Below are 17,290 nucleotides of genomic sequence, written 5' to 3'. Positions count from 1 at the left end.
GACTATGAGTTCAAAAACTGCAACCAGAGTTGATGACTTGGTTTTGTTATATTCTTTTCGATCCTAGACTTTAGCGAAGATGAGTTTGAAAGGGAATCTTGCATCTATGTGTGAAAAATACGGCTTTACTTGATGATATTTGGGCGACAAGGTCCCAAGAACGATTGTGGACTGGCGATCAAGACCCCTTACGCCTACAGCGACCATCAATCAGGTGACAAGATAAGCTGCCAGTCTCCTCTTATCGTCACTGTCTTTGTTACTACCTGTCTTACCGTGCTTCTTCGGGTACGTCCGTGAACGAATCTCCTTGAAGATCTGAGTAGACAAAGTACGCAATGCAAAAGAGCAAGATATTACTACTCGTAAAAGCACTAAGCCAATTTCACTAACCTGGAGTCATCATGGATTACAGCTAATAACAATGAGATCAAGTGCGAAGTGCCCTGATCCTAACCTCTAGAATACTTGGCTGCTGCTGGGCCTGGGGGGATGGCCTCATTGTGATCTCAATACCGTAAAGACAGACATCATATCAGTACTCAATTCATATGAAGACAACATGAGCTACGTACTCGTTGCAAGCGATTATTTCTGCTATTTACCACCTCAAGGTAATGCGAGCGAGCCAACGGAGGGACTTGGCTTATCAGGGGTAATCTAAAGCTTGAGTCGAGCAAGCTGATAAGGATGTGAAATCTCTACCCACCCAGCCCTGCCCACCGTCGGCTCCTTTGCACGCCTAAAAATATGCTCTCGGCTTCTCAACATAAGAAAAACTAATCTACTGAGTCTTGTGGTAAGACTTTGCGAGTGATTCTGTTAGCTAATGCGTATCAGAGGGTGTGAGTAGCCCACGCCCTGCTGGGTGTCGACGCCCTACGAGCTTAAGACGAAGGCCTGTAAATCATTCCTCATCCACCACGCTTTGAAACGCAGCTTCTAGAGCTATTTGGGCTGAATTTGCAGGGTTTATTTTTGTGCTAGGTTGAAATGAGGGCCAGAACGCATTGCTGGGCGATGTGTGAGCGTGGAAGCATATAACAGCCGCCGTGACGAGCATTACTCTCCCATCAACCATAATTTTAGAGAAAATGAGGAAAATAAGTGCCCACAGAGACCCTTTCTGAAGGGCTTAAGTAAATGAAAGGCTCATTTGGGTTGTAAAAAGTGACTCTTATCAATTTTCTGGTGGGCGTCTCGAGTGAAATTGTGGTGAGATTCGATAAGAACTCATACGCCACTTAGCTCTTCTTCGTATGCAAGCTCGTCATAATTTGGCACTTTGAAAGGTCTCCTATCATGTACGGATACATCAGGGAAGCAAGAGCTTCATTTGTGAGGCTGACCACACACAGCTTGCGCGCGCGTGTTTTGACAGCGATCGCAAGTCCAGGGGCAGTTGAATACAGGTGCAATTTGGCTACCGTACCATCTTTCTGCTGGGAAATCACATTATATCTGTATATTTGGTGGTTCAGATTGACAGCCTGGGGCGAGTTTATGAAACAGAGGTGAAGAGGCTGCGTGGGCAGGTACTCTCTGGTCATCCTAGGCCACTTCATAGAGAAAAGAAAACCTACAGATGCCGGATGTTGGTAAGCAATGAATAGGATAGTCTTAAAGATAGTTGTCGTTGAAATGAAATGGTTCACGATTGGGGTTTCCTGGGTCAGGCGCCGGCTTAGCTGTCGATAGGTGACGGCGAAGAACACATTGACTGAATGGCCTGACTTCAGTGAATCTACGGAGATCTCACCCTGGAATCCTCATTGTGCATCTTCATGGTAGTAGAAAAGAGGACGCGTCTTTGCTGGGCCATGATAAGGAATTGCGGTCAGATCCCCCGGATAAGGGGTATCGGGAAACGCAGCGCGGCGGTGGGCGTCACTTTGTGCCGTCGAGTGATCGGGAGCTAGGGACGGCCCTGAGAAACAGCTTACGCCGATGAGATGATCGCTCATGAGAGAGGAACGCCGAGATGGAAGCTATCTTTAGGCGACTCTGATGTATCTTGAAGTGTGTCCATATCGAGCCTATGAGCCCACACGGTTATCAAGGGTCTGCATCCGTAGCTTTGAGTCGCTGTCCGAGATTGACCAAGCTGAATCCTCATTGTGCCTTCCGATCATGCATAACCAACCGCTACAGTATGCAAACAATGGCGCACCCGTTGGTAAGACGGGATGTCGCTTTCAGCCAAATCGTTGCTTGTAGAGGCAATACGGCTTGAAGGTAGCGAACAAGGCCTCACCGAAGACTGCATGAAGTTCCCCCTACATAGCAGAGTCTTCCAGGCATGAGCCTGATCTATATTCCGCGCTTCAGGTTTTGGCTCAAGGTGACAATAAACACACTGCGCCGAGAAACAAGGAGAGCCGCTGAAGGTTCAGAATCTAGGCTACCAAGCCTTTTTTCCTCACTTCAAATCACCCGGCCGCGACCCATACATGGAAGTAATCTGTAATTGGAATTCCAGGCCAACAGAGAAAATGTACTCATCCGCACGGCATACAACGAGACCCGTTGGGCCACCAAGCCCATCACGAAGAAAAGACGTAGTGAGGCGTCATCAGGTTGCATATGGCCCCAGAACTTCCCGCCGAGAAGATTTTCATGCTGCATGACGGTCGGGGGGGGGGGGGGGACTCCCACTACCGGAGTTTGTCTGCTGGTTCAGGGGTTCCCAAGGAGCAGGGGAACGCGGGAGCCGTAGTACAAGCAGGGCAATGTGTGGGCAAGGAAGAGCTCGAACAAGCAAAGCGGGTTCATGTTGCTGCAGTCCGTTGAGAGCTGAACCCCGTTTCTGCAGTACAAACGCGAGAGGTACAGAGTGAGTCGATGGGAAGGCCCAAACCCTATGGATAGTGAGCGGAATCTATCTCAGAGGGAAAGGGATTTCCGCCCTCCCGAATCTCTTATCTATGCCATCTGAAGGACGCGAGTGTCCCGTGCTGATGGGGCTCCGGAATTCCGTTCCCGGACACCTGTGATAACGAGAGAAAGCTCTCTGAGAACCCTCTTCCACGGACATGATTAAGTCGCTGGATACAAGCACAAGCAACTACGGGGGGGGGGGGGCGTCCCTTGGGCAATGTCAACGTAATGACCCTGCGCTCTCCCACGTGGGGTGATGGACGGTTACCGGCGGCATCTCGGAGAGTGAAGCATGTATGTTGCCCTTCTAGAAGGCACGTTAGTTCTTCTCGAATGCATGTCGAGGATCTCTGCTTTAGCTTAAGAAACCTGCAGTAGTACATAAGCCCTGTATCCGTAGGCGAGGGAATGGAAGGTTTCTCAACTTCTATGGGCCGTCCGTCGGATCTCGGACGGGAGAGGTGGTGTGGGCTTGGTCAGGGGTCAAGCCAGATGAGGCGCGTCGCCTCACCCCCAAGCCCCAAGGGCCCCGGCCGATAAGGGAAAGATCAAGCGCTGACGGTTACTTTGCCCTTGTTTATGATACAGCTTTCGAAGGAGAATATGGTGGGCGTGCTGTAAGGTAGTGATCGATTGTAGTTGTATCTCTGTGGTGATGTGCTCGTACCTGAGAGTTGGTGAGAGAGCCCCTGAACTCGGATACATGATCTATCGCATGGATCCTAGGACCGTATAACGTCGACTCAAAGATTTATTCCATCCACCGAGAATAATAATACGCCGTGATCAACGCTTTCACGAATCTAATGGACGGGGCCTTGTCTGTGAGCCGTATCGGTGTGTGCAGGGGACGTACATTACGCATAGGCTTCGTGAGAGAACAGGCCCGTCGTCAACCTATCCAACTTGCATCAGAATCTTCCCAGACTCTCCAGCCTAGCCCCATATCCATCCCCATTCCTGTACCGTTCTTTGGACCTTGGAAGTGTGTAACGAGGGAAACAAAAAAAACACTTGGCTCCCCTTATCGGATATGGGGTCCGGACACTAGAATGAGAGAAACAGTCCGGACCCTCTCCTATCAATCCCGTCGTATCTATCCGTATATCAAAGCCGGGGCCAATCTCACACTACAACGACCGAGCCCCAAATTGGGAAAGACTGACTCGGGAAGAAGGCTTCTGGAAGGAAAACCCCCTTGCACACTAACTTTGATCATCCATGAACCGGAATTTCCGTGGGGGCCTTCGTCACTTCTTGCCATCACTTACATCACAGGCAAAGGAACCAAAAGCAGCGTTTCTACAAAGTATCGTACTACGATACTTGGAAAAGAGTATGTCTTTTCCGTCAAAGATGATTCCACCAAGGGCTCTAGAAGCTGGAAAAGCCTTCAATGTAGGGTGTCCCCCTTTCAACAACCTGCTGCCTTCCATCTATCTTATCTCCCCATGATCCAGGTCGTTAGCCAAGCATCAAGTTGTCAAAAGACCCCCAACAACCTCACAGCCCATATCGGCATAGAAACGAAATTGTGAAGAAATCACTAAAACGACTGCGTAAAGGTACACCGAACCGATCTTCCCCTCGGTCAAGACCACCTACACCGAACCCCCCTCCCCCTCCTGCCCTATCCGTGTAAACCTAAATCTAGAACCCATATGAAGTCATCCCATGCATCTCCCGGGGCCCTTGTGCACATCCTCGGCGGGCGGGCGGCGGCGGCAGCGGGCGGCAACGCCAACCTCCCCCCCGCGTCAAGGTACCGCCCACCCGTCGGTGTTGCCCGTCTTCCCACCCCCATGATCCCCCCCATCCCGCGCGGTGCAGCGGTGCTCACCGAGAAGGAAAAAAAAAGGTGGGCTCCACGGGGGTCGCGCGTTGTCGACTTTGACTCTCTTTGTAAAGAGCGCGCGCGAGAAAGGATGGAAAACCCCCACGCTGTAGAGCAAGGGGGGGCAATATTATGATCAGGGGGAGGGAAAAAAGCATGGAGCGAAGAACCGATATCTGTGCCTTGTAAATGACCTGGGTCGTTCAACCGACGACAAGCGCCCTCATAAATGAGGAAATTCTGCCTTTTAAACTGGTTGCGGCGCCCCCCTACTTCACCTACAGGTTTCCTTCCGTCTCATCTTCGTAGGCTGCATTGCGGTTTGAAGTTGAACATTGTCTTTATGTATTTTGTGATGAATAGGTACCGTTTGAGGCCTATTGCCCTTCTTCTCTTCTCGAATCCATCCCCTATCGCTTCGTCATGAAGTAAACCAAAAAGCCCAATAACCAGAGAATAATCGCCCGGGAGCTACCTTATGCACAACTAGCTGCCCTTTTTCTTTTGATTTTGTCGACCACGCAACGCCATGCCAGCCCATATGAATGATATCGAGGAAAAAGAGCCGTCATCGCCATCACACAAACTGGCTCCGCTCAGAGAGGTCTCAACTCAACCCCGACTTGGGGGGAAGGTACGCCACCGCCGGGCAGCAAAGGAAATCGACTCCCTAAACGCACGTTATTTTCCGAACCGTTTTGTTTTCGTCGTTATTCAACAATCCTCGGCACCTGGACGCCGCCGCATGCAATGTATAAGTTGAATGTGTGTGTCGATGACACGTGTGAAGTCGTTCGAGCCCAAGGCCGTCGAAATCAAGTGGTACCGCGTCCCAAACTTCAACGCGTCCCGGGTTCATGCGAGCCATTCCTCCTCGTCTCTCTTCAGGCCTCTCATCGTCAGGCCTTCGTCTTCCTCGTCTGAATACTCCTCCTCTTCTTCCTCATCTTGTTGTTGCACTTCATGATCCCGTTGGTGAACGGCTGGCGCAACTTCCTCCTCGGGCGCCTCTTCCTCTTCCTCCAACATCCACGTCAAGCCGTTGGCTTGTTCCTCCAACGGGAAAGCTTCCTGTGCGTATTCTTCCAAACCTCTCGGGCCCTCCCAAAGTGCCATGGACTGAGTAAGGCAGTTTTCTTCCAGCTCTACATCTCCAAAGTAGGGAGGTTGCTTTTTGGGATCTTCGTGGCCGAGAGAGAAGAGCTTCTCCAGCGCCTCGAGTTGTTGACGATAGCCATTGGGGATCTTCACCTTGAGCTCGATCGGGCCCCGGATGTACTTGACTGGCCGTCCAACACCTCTCGCAAAAGCCTCACAGGCCTCGCGTGGAGTCAACATCTCCCAAGCCAAGGCGACACGCTTTGTGCGCCACTTGGCCACACCATCCTTGAATATTTGCAGGATGGAGGGACCAACGTCGTGCTCAGCATCCAGCCAAGGCAACTTCACATCTTCGTGGAATGGGGCTTGCCAAGTGAAAGAACCATCCTGCTGGAGTTCCATGCAGAAGAGCGGGTAGGGCAGCGAGGTGAAGTTGTTGTTGTAAATGCCAGTGTACACAAAGGTGGCAGGCATGCCAATGGAGCGGACATACTCTTCGACCTGGTGCTTGGCAGCCCAGAGAGGAAGTGATGGCCAATCCGAGCTGTATGCGGCATGATCGGGCATCGTGGAGTAGACATAGTGTTGTACACCAGCCTTCTTAGCGGCGTCGGCAAGTGCCTTTCCAATCTGGAACTCATCTCCATAGAAGGTGGTGTTGATGAAAGCCAGCTGAGTACCGCGGAAGAGGTCATTGATCAGGTCGTGGTTTACACCAACACCGGAAATGGGACCGTTGGTTGTCACGTCTCTGTTGTCCGGAGTGGGCTTGTGTCTAGTGTACAACTCGCCGACAAGGACGGTGACATTAGGATTTGAGTTGACTTCGGTGGCTACGACGCCTTCGAGATTCCGCAGCTGAGCGCGTACGTGGTAGCCCACAGCCGTGGCAACTCTAATGAATGATGCAGCCTGACGACCGCTGGCATTGATGACAGCAATCGTCTTGTTCGGGGTGGGCATCGGGCGCTTAAAAGGGCGGAAGGTGAGGGAGTTGTTTCTTGAAGAAGACAACGGCGATGCGTCAGAGTATGATGAACGCGAGTGCTTGTGTGTCCTGACGGCGCTGTAGACAGCTGAGTCGCCGTGGTAGTGGTGATTTGAGTGATCCTGCTGTTGGTGTTGCTGTTGTTGCTTGGCGGGTCGGATAGGGATCCCAATCCCGTTGAGTTGGGAAGGCATCAGAGTCACCATCTGAGAAGTCTCGGACACGTACTGCTCTTGCGGGGAAGAGCAGAGGCTTTGGCTGTGCGGCCGGCACAGAGTAGAGGATTTTTTTGAGTCGAGAGAAAGGGTTGCTGCAAGGGCTTGTCGTCAACCCCGCTATTTCCCCCAGAGAATGCGCTGTAGGGAGGGTGTAAGTGCGGCCTCGGTTTGTGGAGAAGGGTGAAAAAAAGAGAGAGGGCGATGTAGTGGTAGGCTGAATGTCCCGAAAACGGCTTCGTCGATCGTTAAGTCGGATTCGATGGATGGATAGGATTTGTTTTCTTAAAGAGGAGTATCAACCATGACAAACCGATACGTAAAATCCCGCCTCGAACCTATAGCAAGCCGAAGGCCTTATCGCGGAATAGGGGAGGACTGAACGGGCCAAGTGCAGGTCTCTGCGCACGCGACGTCGAAAGAACGCGGAGAGAGGCAGGCGTTCGGAGTAAAGGTGTGGACGGGTGACGGGTGACGTGACGGGGTGCGTTCTCGAAAAAAAGGAACAAGAATCAAAATGCGGTCGGTTCCTGAAGCCGTGGACCGGAATGATTCAAGAACCCTGAGGGGTCGGTTGAGGAGAATGGCGAGATACCTTAGATAGCAATCAAACCCGCTATCAAAACAGCGAGCTCCTTATTTTTGGTCGATGGCGGGGTCAACCCCAGCAAACAGCCAAAAAAGCCAAGATCCAAGAGATGGACACACGCCTGTTCAGGCCAAAGGTCGATCAAAAGATCTGGGGGAATGGACGGATAGCAAACTAGGCTGCGTCCGTCGGCGGAGGCGGCGAGGGGAGGTAAGGTATCCGGTCAACAAGGGGGGAGGGGTGTGGTAAATGGAAGTGCTAGACTTTTTGTCGATGCTGCTGATAAGGGAAATTTGGCGAGGCGAGGCAAGGACTGCAGGCGAGCAAGATATCTCCAGGATTGTTGTACGCTCTCTCGTATTTACCCCGGGTGTTCCTGAGATAAGTGGCTCGAGGGTTGGGACGTTGGCAGCTGCAGAAGCTGTAAAATGGATAGGACAGAGGGGTGTCTAGATGGGATGAGACAGCTCTCAATGGCGTGCGGATAGATTTGTCCCGCGAAGATTGCAGCAGGCGTCAATGATGAGGAGAATGCGTGTGCGAGAGACAAGAGATAAAGCGTGAGAGAGTGAGTGAGAATGTGGTGTGTGTGCGAGTGTCCCCTGCCGGTCTCAGTCAAGTGAGCAATTGTTCTAAGTCGACTTGCCCACTCAGGAAAGCTCCGGGATGACGGCAGGTGTGCGTGCTTGCTTGCTGTATGTACTTTGTCGTCGTTGTTGTCGGGCTATCCACCGATAATCTGCAACCGAATACTCACGGTGCAAGGAGGCCGTCCAATCGGGGTATATACTGGCTGACCGTGCCCCAGTATGCGCGTTGGTGTGTCACCGGTTAGATTGCGTCGTGGGCGCTGGGCTGGTCGTCTGTAAAGAGGCCGGCCTAGGTGGGCAGGTTGGGGAGGGAGTTCGGCGTGGAGATCCGATGCGAAGCTGGCTGATTTCGGGGTGTTCCTCACCAGCGGTGAATGGTTTGAGCCTGGGGGTTGTGTGGTCGCCAGGAAAGGAGAAAATAAAGAGGTCCACGGTGCAGTGGTCCAGTGGATAACGACTGGATCAGATGATGTTCCTTGGGGTCTTGGATGGTGCCGTTTTGTGTCGCGATGGCCTTCTGCTTGTGTCGTTGGGCGGCTCTTTTACCTACAGAACGACTAGGGCGAATCTGTAGAGTGGTTCGGGTAGAAACAGGATGGGGTTGCCTTATGTGAAGTCGAACCTTAAGGTGCTTGAGACGACCGGAGCAGAAAGTCCAGGCTGTATCCGTACCTGATGCGAAAAAGGTAGGTAAAGTCGGGGCGTTTTTCGGTTTTCGAGTATGAAAGAGAAAGCCAAGCCAACGATCCAACGCTTTGAGTATAAAAGGTTAGAAGGAAGGCAAAGACCAGATGACCTCAGATGGAGGAGTCTCCAAGCTTTTGATACCGGTCCTAGTCAGTCCGTGTGGTGATATGACCAACTGGAAACGGACAAGGTATGCCGCGATGTTTCTGGGCCGTGCTGGTGGTGCTGGTCCTGGGCCAAGTGAGTGGTGATGATGTTGGGCGAACAGGAAGACAGGCCGAGGCAGAGTGTAGCCAGTGAGATGGAAGGATGTGCGAGGAAAGAGGGTGAAGAAGAGGCGTAACCGTGGATTCGGTAGGATTGATAAGTCTGGGAGCGGAGGGGGAGGGGAATAAGTGTAAGGTAAGTATGTCTGGACAAGGTACCTCAGGTAGATATGTATGCGGGTGTGGGAGAGAAGGTGTGTGACGGGAACTGCCTAATGCTGTAAGTATGGAAGAGTGTGTGATATCCAATCTTCTTGGGTGATGGAAAGAGCCAGACAAAGTACAGCAGCAACCGCGAGGTTCTTAGAGTAGGTAGAGTTAGTCGGCAAATGCAGCAGCAGAACAAACACAAACGGGACGGTCAGAGTCAAAAGTAAAATTCCAATACGGATAAAGAATTTGTATTTTTACTGGAGTGATTTCGGTGGCCAGGGCCAGGCGCGGCAGGACCTTGCGGTTGGCCCTTTTCTGTTAATAATTGAATCTTCGCCGGCGGCCACGAGGTTGAGCACGTTGCGTTTTCTCATTCGAACCTTGATGCAAGCGCAAACAACGGGGCCCCATCGAGCGGAAACACCACACCCAGCCATCAAGCCATCATCCATGGGGCCGGAAGCACGCCCGGATCCCAGAACGTGCCTGGGAAGGGGGGGGGGGGGTACTCGCGGAACTGCGAGAACGCAAGGACAAGTTGGGATGAGATGAGATGGAAACACTAGGAGTGCGATATGGGGGTTGTGGTTCGAGTAAGTAAGTACTAAGTAATGAGAGAACTCTGCTCTTAACCACTGATGATGAAGAGTCGGGAAAGCATTACCACGGCCATCGAGTAATGAGAGGGTAAGTGGTGTAAAAGCGGAAGATGCGAGGTGGGAAGTTAAGTGGGATGGGGAAACACACCTCTGTATCCATACTCGGTACCTACTAGGTAGTGTAGGTAGGTAGGTAGGTAGGTAGGTTGTATGGATACATGAGAAAAGATACGCGGTTACCTCAGCCGGTACGGTGTCGAGGTGGGAGCACGTGTACCGCATTACCTTCCCATTCCATCTAGCACCACCTACCAAAACTTGTGTCTCTTCTTTCTTTCCACTACTACGAAGGTAGCCGACTCCAGTCCCTCACCAAGCAACTTCCAGAAGCTACGCCGTTGTCTGTACTTTCCAGGGTGTACCGGAACCACGCCTGCTACAGCGCAACCAGTAGCAGGCCGGGATCGATGACATGGTCACTGAATCGGGCGATGCATCAACGAGACGGGGACTTCTGGAGCCGTACTGGAGCAATTCTCCAAAAGAGGGGCCGCCCTGGACGGGTCCTGGAACGGGACTACGGCGGGCAGGCCCTCAGTCCATTCCGTCTCAACTCTCAAGGCAAGTCTTTGTGTCCATGTCTCATGAGCGGGAAAGAAAACTTGGAAGGCGCAGATGTATCCGTAGTGGACCTGAGGAGAGAATCTGAGAAAGAGAACGACCTGGAAGAAAGATTACTAGGGCCTCCCCAGTGCCCCATTTGCAGCAATTTTTCTCTTCCCGTGAAGCCTAGCACAGTAGGTTGGCTTTATTATGTAAGAGCATGGCCGCGGTTGGCTCGGGGTTTCGCTTACACAGTTGTTCTTACCTACTGGGAAACTCCTCCAACTTTTTTTTCTCCTCAGACAGTCGGACCTCTCACCATCTGTCCCCAGTCTTTTTTTTTCTTGCGCAATGCTGCGGCTTCAGAAAAATTTTCCTTATCTTTGGCAACTTTATTACCCTTCTCAGTCTAACCTGGAAAGCACCCACGCCGCAGTCACTCACGGCGGAAACCTATGCAACCAAGCCCTGTAATGCCGCCATTCCATTGTCTCCCAAGGCGTCAAGGACATCAAGAGCGGTCACGATAGAGACGACATGAGTACAATACCTTACAAGTTACTTACAACCTTTGGGGCATCTTATCATCCCTCCATGCTACCCAAGGCATAGGGAGGTAGTCGTACATCGTACGTCGTACGTACGTTTTGCATCAATGCCATATTGAAGTATCAATGTGGCCCTCGGATGTGCTCACCGACTACAGTCCACTCCGTACGCTCACTGCCTGTCAAACACGAACCTACCTAGGTACCCTGACGGGCTTGACCTGCCATCACATCATCACATCAGACCGAGACATCCGCCCATGGATATCGGGGTGTCTGCGCCTCCCTCCATACCGGTCCCTCATGCCTATCTGGACGGACACAGATGCTTGCCCGGCTCGGACCATGGCATCAGATAAGGGCACCTTGATGAGTCCAACTTTGTCGGTTCACGGGCCCTATTACGAGCACGGTCGCCCATCACGGGGTCCTTGATTTTAAGCACTACTGCGCCGGTCAGCCCCCGGCGCAAATCAATGTCTCCACATACTGTCGACTGGCGCGTCGTCAGGTTGGTGATCGGAGTCAATCCCGATGTCACAATACTCTCCGAACCCTGTGCAAACTTTTTCTGGCTCAGAGCTCCACACGACTCGCAAACGTGATCCAAAGAAATCTGCATCGTCCACCATCACAGAGCCCACCGCTTCGTTATTACGTCCAAAGCTCGAGCCTCCGGACCATGCCACTACCGATACCAAATGGGCATGGCCTTACGTCGTACACATACGTCTGTCCACGATGCTCGACCAGGTTCTCGCGGTATCTCTCAGAGTCCCCTTCTACGTACGGAGTACAGCATGGCCCCCCTGGCCCGGATGGCTGGGTCCCACTGCTAGCTCCCAGGCAGAAGAATCATCGAATATCGCAATTCTACGCCATGATGGGCAAATCGTACTGCACACCCAGACACCATCCAGAATCTCCCACCCACCACACATGCAGACACTAGCATCTGGGCTCTAGCCTCTAGCCTCACTCTCTGCAGGTCTGAGATTAGCCTCTTCGCTGAGCTACCCGTGCCACGCTCCCACCGGTTACAGCGCTTGCTGCATCACCCGGGTTCGACCTAGCACCGCATCACAACGCCGCCTATTTTGTCTTTGAGGGCCCTTCATGCACGTCGGCTCCAGGAGCGTCAAGTAACCGCCTTCGCGGAGGCGCACCCACGTCTAATTCATATTTGTTCGAGCCTGACGCTGGTAATGCCATTGGTCATGGGAGCGTCGTTGTTATCAGCCAATTATGCTGTTGTATGATGCGATATGGACTATGACGGGCGTGGAGGGAAAGGATCAAGGGAAAGGCGCTGTCGCCCGTGTGCTCACATTCAAGTCCACAGAATTCCGGTTCCGATGACGTTCCGACTGATAACATTGGACGTGAGTAGACACCCTCAAAAACCGAAGAATGGCCTAGGCCAAGCCGCAGGATTCAAACGCAACCCAGCGGGGTATCCCTGAAGGCTAACGCGGACTTTGAGGCGGAACCTGCTTCTGCTGAAAGTCTAGACGTGCAGCATTTGTGACCGTTGTCTACTAGAACTTCCGTCATCAACGATCGGATCCAGTGCCTTGGGACGAAGCTCAACTCCCTTCTGAATGCGGTCCGGCAGCGAGCTACCGGACATGGCGAGACAATAGGCTGGCGGGCAACAACAAAAGAGCAGTCAACCTCAATCTAGCTATCGGAACTCGGGAGGCGCCAGTATCCGTAATCTGATTGACAAAGAGCTGAGACGACAGGTCAAGCACGAGCAAGAATGCGCCAATGACGACCCAGGAATCGCGCAATGCCGACCTTGCTAGCACCGCATTTTCCTCATTACGTACAAATGGAGCCAAGCAAACGTCCCAGACGACCACCATGCCGTCATCAAGCGAACCAACTGGCGTTCCGTACTGCTCATAAGCCAACGTTTCCCCTCCCTCTCCGAAGTGGGCATCTCCGCGGAGGAGCCTGCAAATCTCCAAATTTACGCGCCCAAGAAGCTTGTTACTGCGTGCCGTCTGGCCGTCGCCAAAGGAACTTGGCTTTTTGCGTAACACACCACAAAGAGCCGAGAAAGAGAAGCAGCCATCCAGCATGAGAGCGAGCTCAGCTCAAGGGACAAGCGCCACTGGTCCCCCAGCTGCTCCAGCCTCCAGATACCTACTGCTACTAATGCAAACAGCCCCCGCTTCGTTGCCGTCAAATCTGCGGGTTTTGCGGGGAAGTTGGTCCATGCCTCGTAGGGCACCGTTGCGCGCCAGCTCCCTCGTCGGCAACTTCGCGCCCTTGAACGAAGAGTGTATGGAGACGATGCCGGCGAGACGTACACATGTAGGACCGAAACACGCCCTAGATGGCTCGCCGTTGTCGAAGACGACATTGTTGGGATTCCATACGCACGTCGCCGCCGGCCACTTCCACCGGTCCACCAAATTTACGTTATAGTATTCACTGTGTGTCGACCGCCGAGAGAACCCCTCATCGAGCTTGCAGGGTCCAATTCCCCGGAGGACGGCCGCTCATCGCACACCATCGGTCCAGCCAGATGTTTAGATATTGGCGCGGACCCGAAGGAGAAGGAAAATCCGGGGTCTATTGTGAATTGCTGTCCAACGCCGACCTCGCGTCTATTTTCAAGTCACCTGAGCCGACCTTTTTTTGACATCCCTGCCAGCTAGTCAGATCCATCAGGGCAATAGACTGCTATCCCCCACGGGCCCATCGTGCTTGTGGGCACCGATATCGCGTGTTGAGGAGAGAAAACTTCACGAGGCCCAGTTGGCACCTAAGCGAGCCAGTTACTGTACTAGGGCCGGAGGTATTGGTGGAGGGGCTTTATGTCCAAGAGGAGGAGCTTCTTTTGGAGGAGCTCGCGGAGCCGCAGCCCCATGTACCCCTTCTGGGTCGGCCGAGCGCGAGTACGATGCTTGTGTGCCCCAGATCAGCTCCGTTCAGCTGCCAAGTCTTTTGATATGTAGGCCTGGGAGCTCGCTGTGCTCATCAGCTTGAACGCGGTAGGCCGTGACCTCAACGTGGTTATCCCAAGCTTGGATCCCATGCACCAGACGTAGAGAAATCAAAATCGTCCGGTCCCAGTGTCCGTTCAAACCACGGCTGGGACGCGTCCAGTGACTCGAGACCGACTGGGTCGTTGTGAGGCTGAGCCATAATGTTGTCAAAGTATCGCTGCAGATATCAGTCAGATTGTACGGCTTTGCTTGCTTGGTGAGTGCGTGAAACATACCCAGTCCATCTCTTCATTGCCAACCGCCGCCCATCCACGATCGAGCCCAGGTTCACTTGGCCCGAGGCCCGACGTGACAAACTCAAAGGGCTGGAAGCGATTCGTCGTAGCCGTAGGGAACGATGTCGAGTCTGTCAGATAGTTAGCAGGTATAACACGAAAAGGGGCTATCTTCACAGCCGTACCATTCATTGAAAGACCGTCGAGTAGCTGTTGGTCGTCTTGGGCGGATCGAGCAGCCGATTCCGGCCCGTCACTCTGGCGAAGTCCCGATGCCGACGACACCTTTGCGCCCCCGTTCTCTGGCGGAGAATTCGGCGGCGACCCCAGCTTGTTCAGCATCGTTTCCAGGATACCCGCCGTCTTCCTCACCTCGTGCACGCCGCGGGCGATGGCGATCCAGACGGAATACGACCTCTGCAGGAGGTGCAGGAGGTACGCCCTCGTCGGCGGGGGATTCATCTCCGCCATCCACCCGGGCGAAGTCGTCGTCGTCGTCGCCGCGCCGGTCTTGCCGTCCACGCCACCCCAGAACGGTTCGTGTCCGATGGCGAGGTATAGGATGGTGGCGGCCAGGAGGAAGTCGTGCACGGCGAGCGAGGAGACGAACCAGCCGTTCTGGCTGAGCATGTTGCCCGGCTGGCAGGCGTGCCATATCGTGTTTTGGAAGTCGAGGAGGACGACGGCGCCCTCGAGGCACTGCCGGCGGGAGTAGTCGTGCTCGCGGCGCGGCGCGGGGTCGAGGAGGAAGCGGCGGTGGAGGACGCAGCGGCTCTTGTTGTAGAGCGAGGCGAGGCCGAAGCGCTGGATGATTTGCATGGGCGGGGTGGTGACGCACTCCTGTAGGGGTTTGACCATCATGAACTGCGGCACGGCGCACCACGAGGTGTTGAGGAGGTCGTCGAGGCGCATTACCTCGGCGTAGGGCGGCGGGGTGAGAAGGTGGGACTGCCGCGCGACTTGGCCGAAGACGAGCATCATGGCGGACTTGTTGATGGGGTAGGTCATCTCGGTGTAGTCCGTCGCGGGTCGGGCCGGCGGGAGCACGAGGGTGTCCTCGTCAAAGTCCTCGTCGATGAGGTTGCGCGGGAGGCTGCAGTCGGCGTCGATGCCGTTGAGCATGCTGGGGAGGCCCATGTGGAAGGAGACGAGGAGGTCGAGCTGGACGGCCATATTCCACATGCGGCGGCGCATCTCGCCCTCGTAGGGGGAGATGACGGTTCCCGCGGCGAGGAGGCGGTCCGGGTCGCGGTGGAGGCCCATCTTGAGGAGGAGGCGGAGGCAGACGGAGGAGAGGACGTAGCAGTTCATCTGGGCGGCGCGGGAGATGATGAACTCGGCCTCGACGTAGAGGATGAAGGGCGGGATGGTGGCGATGGTCGGGTGGGTGTACCTGCCCCAGACGAGGCAGCAGGCGGCGGCGGCGCGGAAGAGTTTGAAGCGGTCCATGGGCGGCTGCGGGGAGTCGACCGAGAGCTCGTGGGGTGCCATGAAGGTTGAGTAGAAGACGCCGAGAGACATGACCATGAAGAGGAGGGCGAGCCAGTGGAGGTCGGTGCTGGACGGGTCGGTCCAGAAGCGGGCGTACTGGATGGGAGTTGTTGGCAAGATTGTTGGCAGTAAGGGTATGAAGGAGGGAGACGGCGGATAGGAGATTGGAGACTCACTTGTTTTTCAAAAGTTGGTCTGTGAACGATATCTGCCGCCTTGTCAATACATACGAAGCCATGGGGTGAAGATCGCGAGAGCCGAGCCGTGGTGTCTTACGCTGTGATGGACTACGGGAGGAAAAGTACCTCATGATGAGTCTGTCGACAATCTTTTGCTCAGGGAGCAGCTTCAACAGGTCCTCTCTGCTGCGAGGCATGTTCCTCGAGAAGAGCATGAGATCAGGGGCCTCGATCTCGTCTGACGGTTCAGGGCTCTCGTCGTAGTCGGTCTCCGGCTCCTCAAAGTAGCTCTTCATATCCTCAATCTGCCAAACCCTCTTAGTCAATATCTCATCCAGTTCGGATTTCCTTCACATCTTGCATCGAGCATCACAGCGGGGGAAGGGAACAACTCACATCCTCAAGAATAGCCATGAAATGCGTAGCCCCAACATACGTACTCGCCCTACCCCCCTGAACAAGCTGACCCCCAGGCTGCGCGATGCCCTTCTCCTCCTCCTGCACGGCGTCGACAGCAGCACCAGTAGTCTGCGGTCCTCCTGGTCCCGCTCCCGCGACACCTCCTCCCTCATCCATCATCGTCCTCACCATACCCTCCAGCCTCTTGAGCCGCGCCGCCATGCCCTTCGCGGGCTTCTGCTTCTCGGGTTTCGGCGCGTAGACGCAGCCTTCCGGGCGGGACTTCTTCAGACACTGGCCGCACGGCTCGGAGCGGTCGCATTTCAGCTTGGAGGCGCGGCAGGGACCACAGGAGAGGAGGACGCGGGAGCGTTTTGCGGCGGCTGCTGCTGATGCTGATGCCGAATGGTAGGCGGACGAAGGTCCGGGGCCGGGGGCGGAAGAGTTGGAAGTGGAAGAGGGGTTGCTGCCGCCGGTGCTTGGTCCGGCGGGTGGGGTTACGTGGTCCGGATCCATTGGAGCTTACGGATACCCCTTGGTCGATTCGCAGAGACCGGACGATTAGAGACTGTAAGGCGTGTCCGATGCGGTGCCCGACGCCGCATGTGAGTGGGTGTGACGGGAATGACGGGGGTGGGGCTTAAGAAGGGGGGTGATGCCGTCCGTATTCAGATCCGGAGGTCTAACTTTATTTGACGTCAGTTCCGGAGCCGGGTTTTGTTTCTCCTTTGACAACCGCTAATGTTGTTTGTCGTCCTGTGTCAGCGTGTAATTGCGTGTGAGTCTGAAAGGAAAACCCGTTTGGGAATGCAGCAGGATGCAAGTCACGTTTGGGTCATTCTCTTGATTCAAAAAGCGGCCAAAAACCACCTACTAGGCAACTATGAGCTGACGGCTCCATCCGTCGGCCAGTCTCGGGGATACGGCTTGGTTAAC

General features: G+C 54.1%; 3 protein-coding genes across 3 annotated transcripts; 1 reads left to right on the top strand and 2 right to left on the bottom strand.

Annotated features, from left to right (window-relative positions):
* Positions 1-5,566: 5,566 nt before the first annotated feature.
* CPAR01_08309 (NmrA-like family protein) lies at positions 5,567-7,006 on the bottom strand (the record flags this gene model as incomplete). Its single annotated transcript, XM_060492577.1, has 1 exon — positions 5,567-7,006. One exon carries the CDS (start codon positions 7,004-7,006, stop codon positions 5,567-5,569), a length of 1,440 nt encoding a protein of 479 aa, XP_060348947.1.
* Positions 7,007-10,390: 3,384 nt separating this feature from the next.
* Positions 10,391-11,043, top strand: CPAR01_08308 (uncharacterized protein; the record flags this gene model as incomplete). Its single annotated transcript, XM_060492576.1, has 2 exons — positions 10,391-10,692; positions 10,758-11,043. 2 exons carry the CDS (start codon positions 10,391-10,393, stop codon positions 11,041-11,043), a joined length of 588 nt encoding a protein of 195 aa, XP_060348946.1.
* Positions 11,044-14,077: 3,034 nt separating this feature from the next.
* CPAR01_08307 (fungal specific transcription factor domain-containing protein) lies at positions 14,078-16,870 on the bottom strand (the record flags this gene model as incomplete). The annotated part of the gene is made up of 5 exons (XM_060492575.1): positions 14,078-14,227; positions 14,286-14,416; positions 14,471-15,951; positions 16,007-16,260; positions 16,352-16,870. 5 exons carry the CDS (start codon positions 16,868-16,870, stop codon positions 14,078-14,080), a joined length of 2,535 nt encoding a protein of 844 aa, XP_060348945.1.
* Between the last annotated feature and the right edge of the window lie 420 nt (positions 16,871-17,290).

Source organism: Colletotrichum paranaense (genome assembly GCF_030867605.1).
Source record: "Colletotrichum paranaense strain IMI 384185 chromosome Unknown Scaffold_6.1, whole genome shotgun sequence".
NCBI lineage: Eukaryota > Fungi > Ascomycota > Sordariomycetes > Glomerellales > Glomerellaceae > Colletotrichum > Colletotrichum paranaense.
The sequence above is the reverse complement of the archived record's forward strand: the minus strand, read 5'-3'. Positions and strand labels throughout refer to the sequence as shown.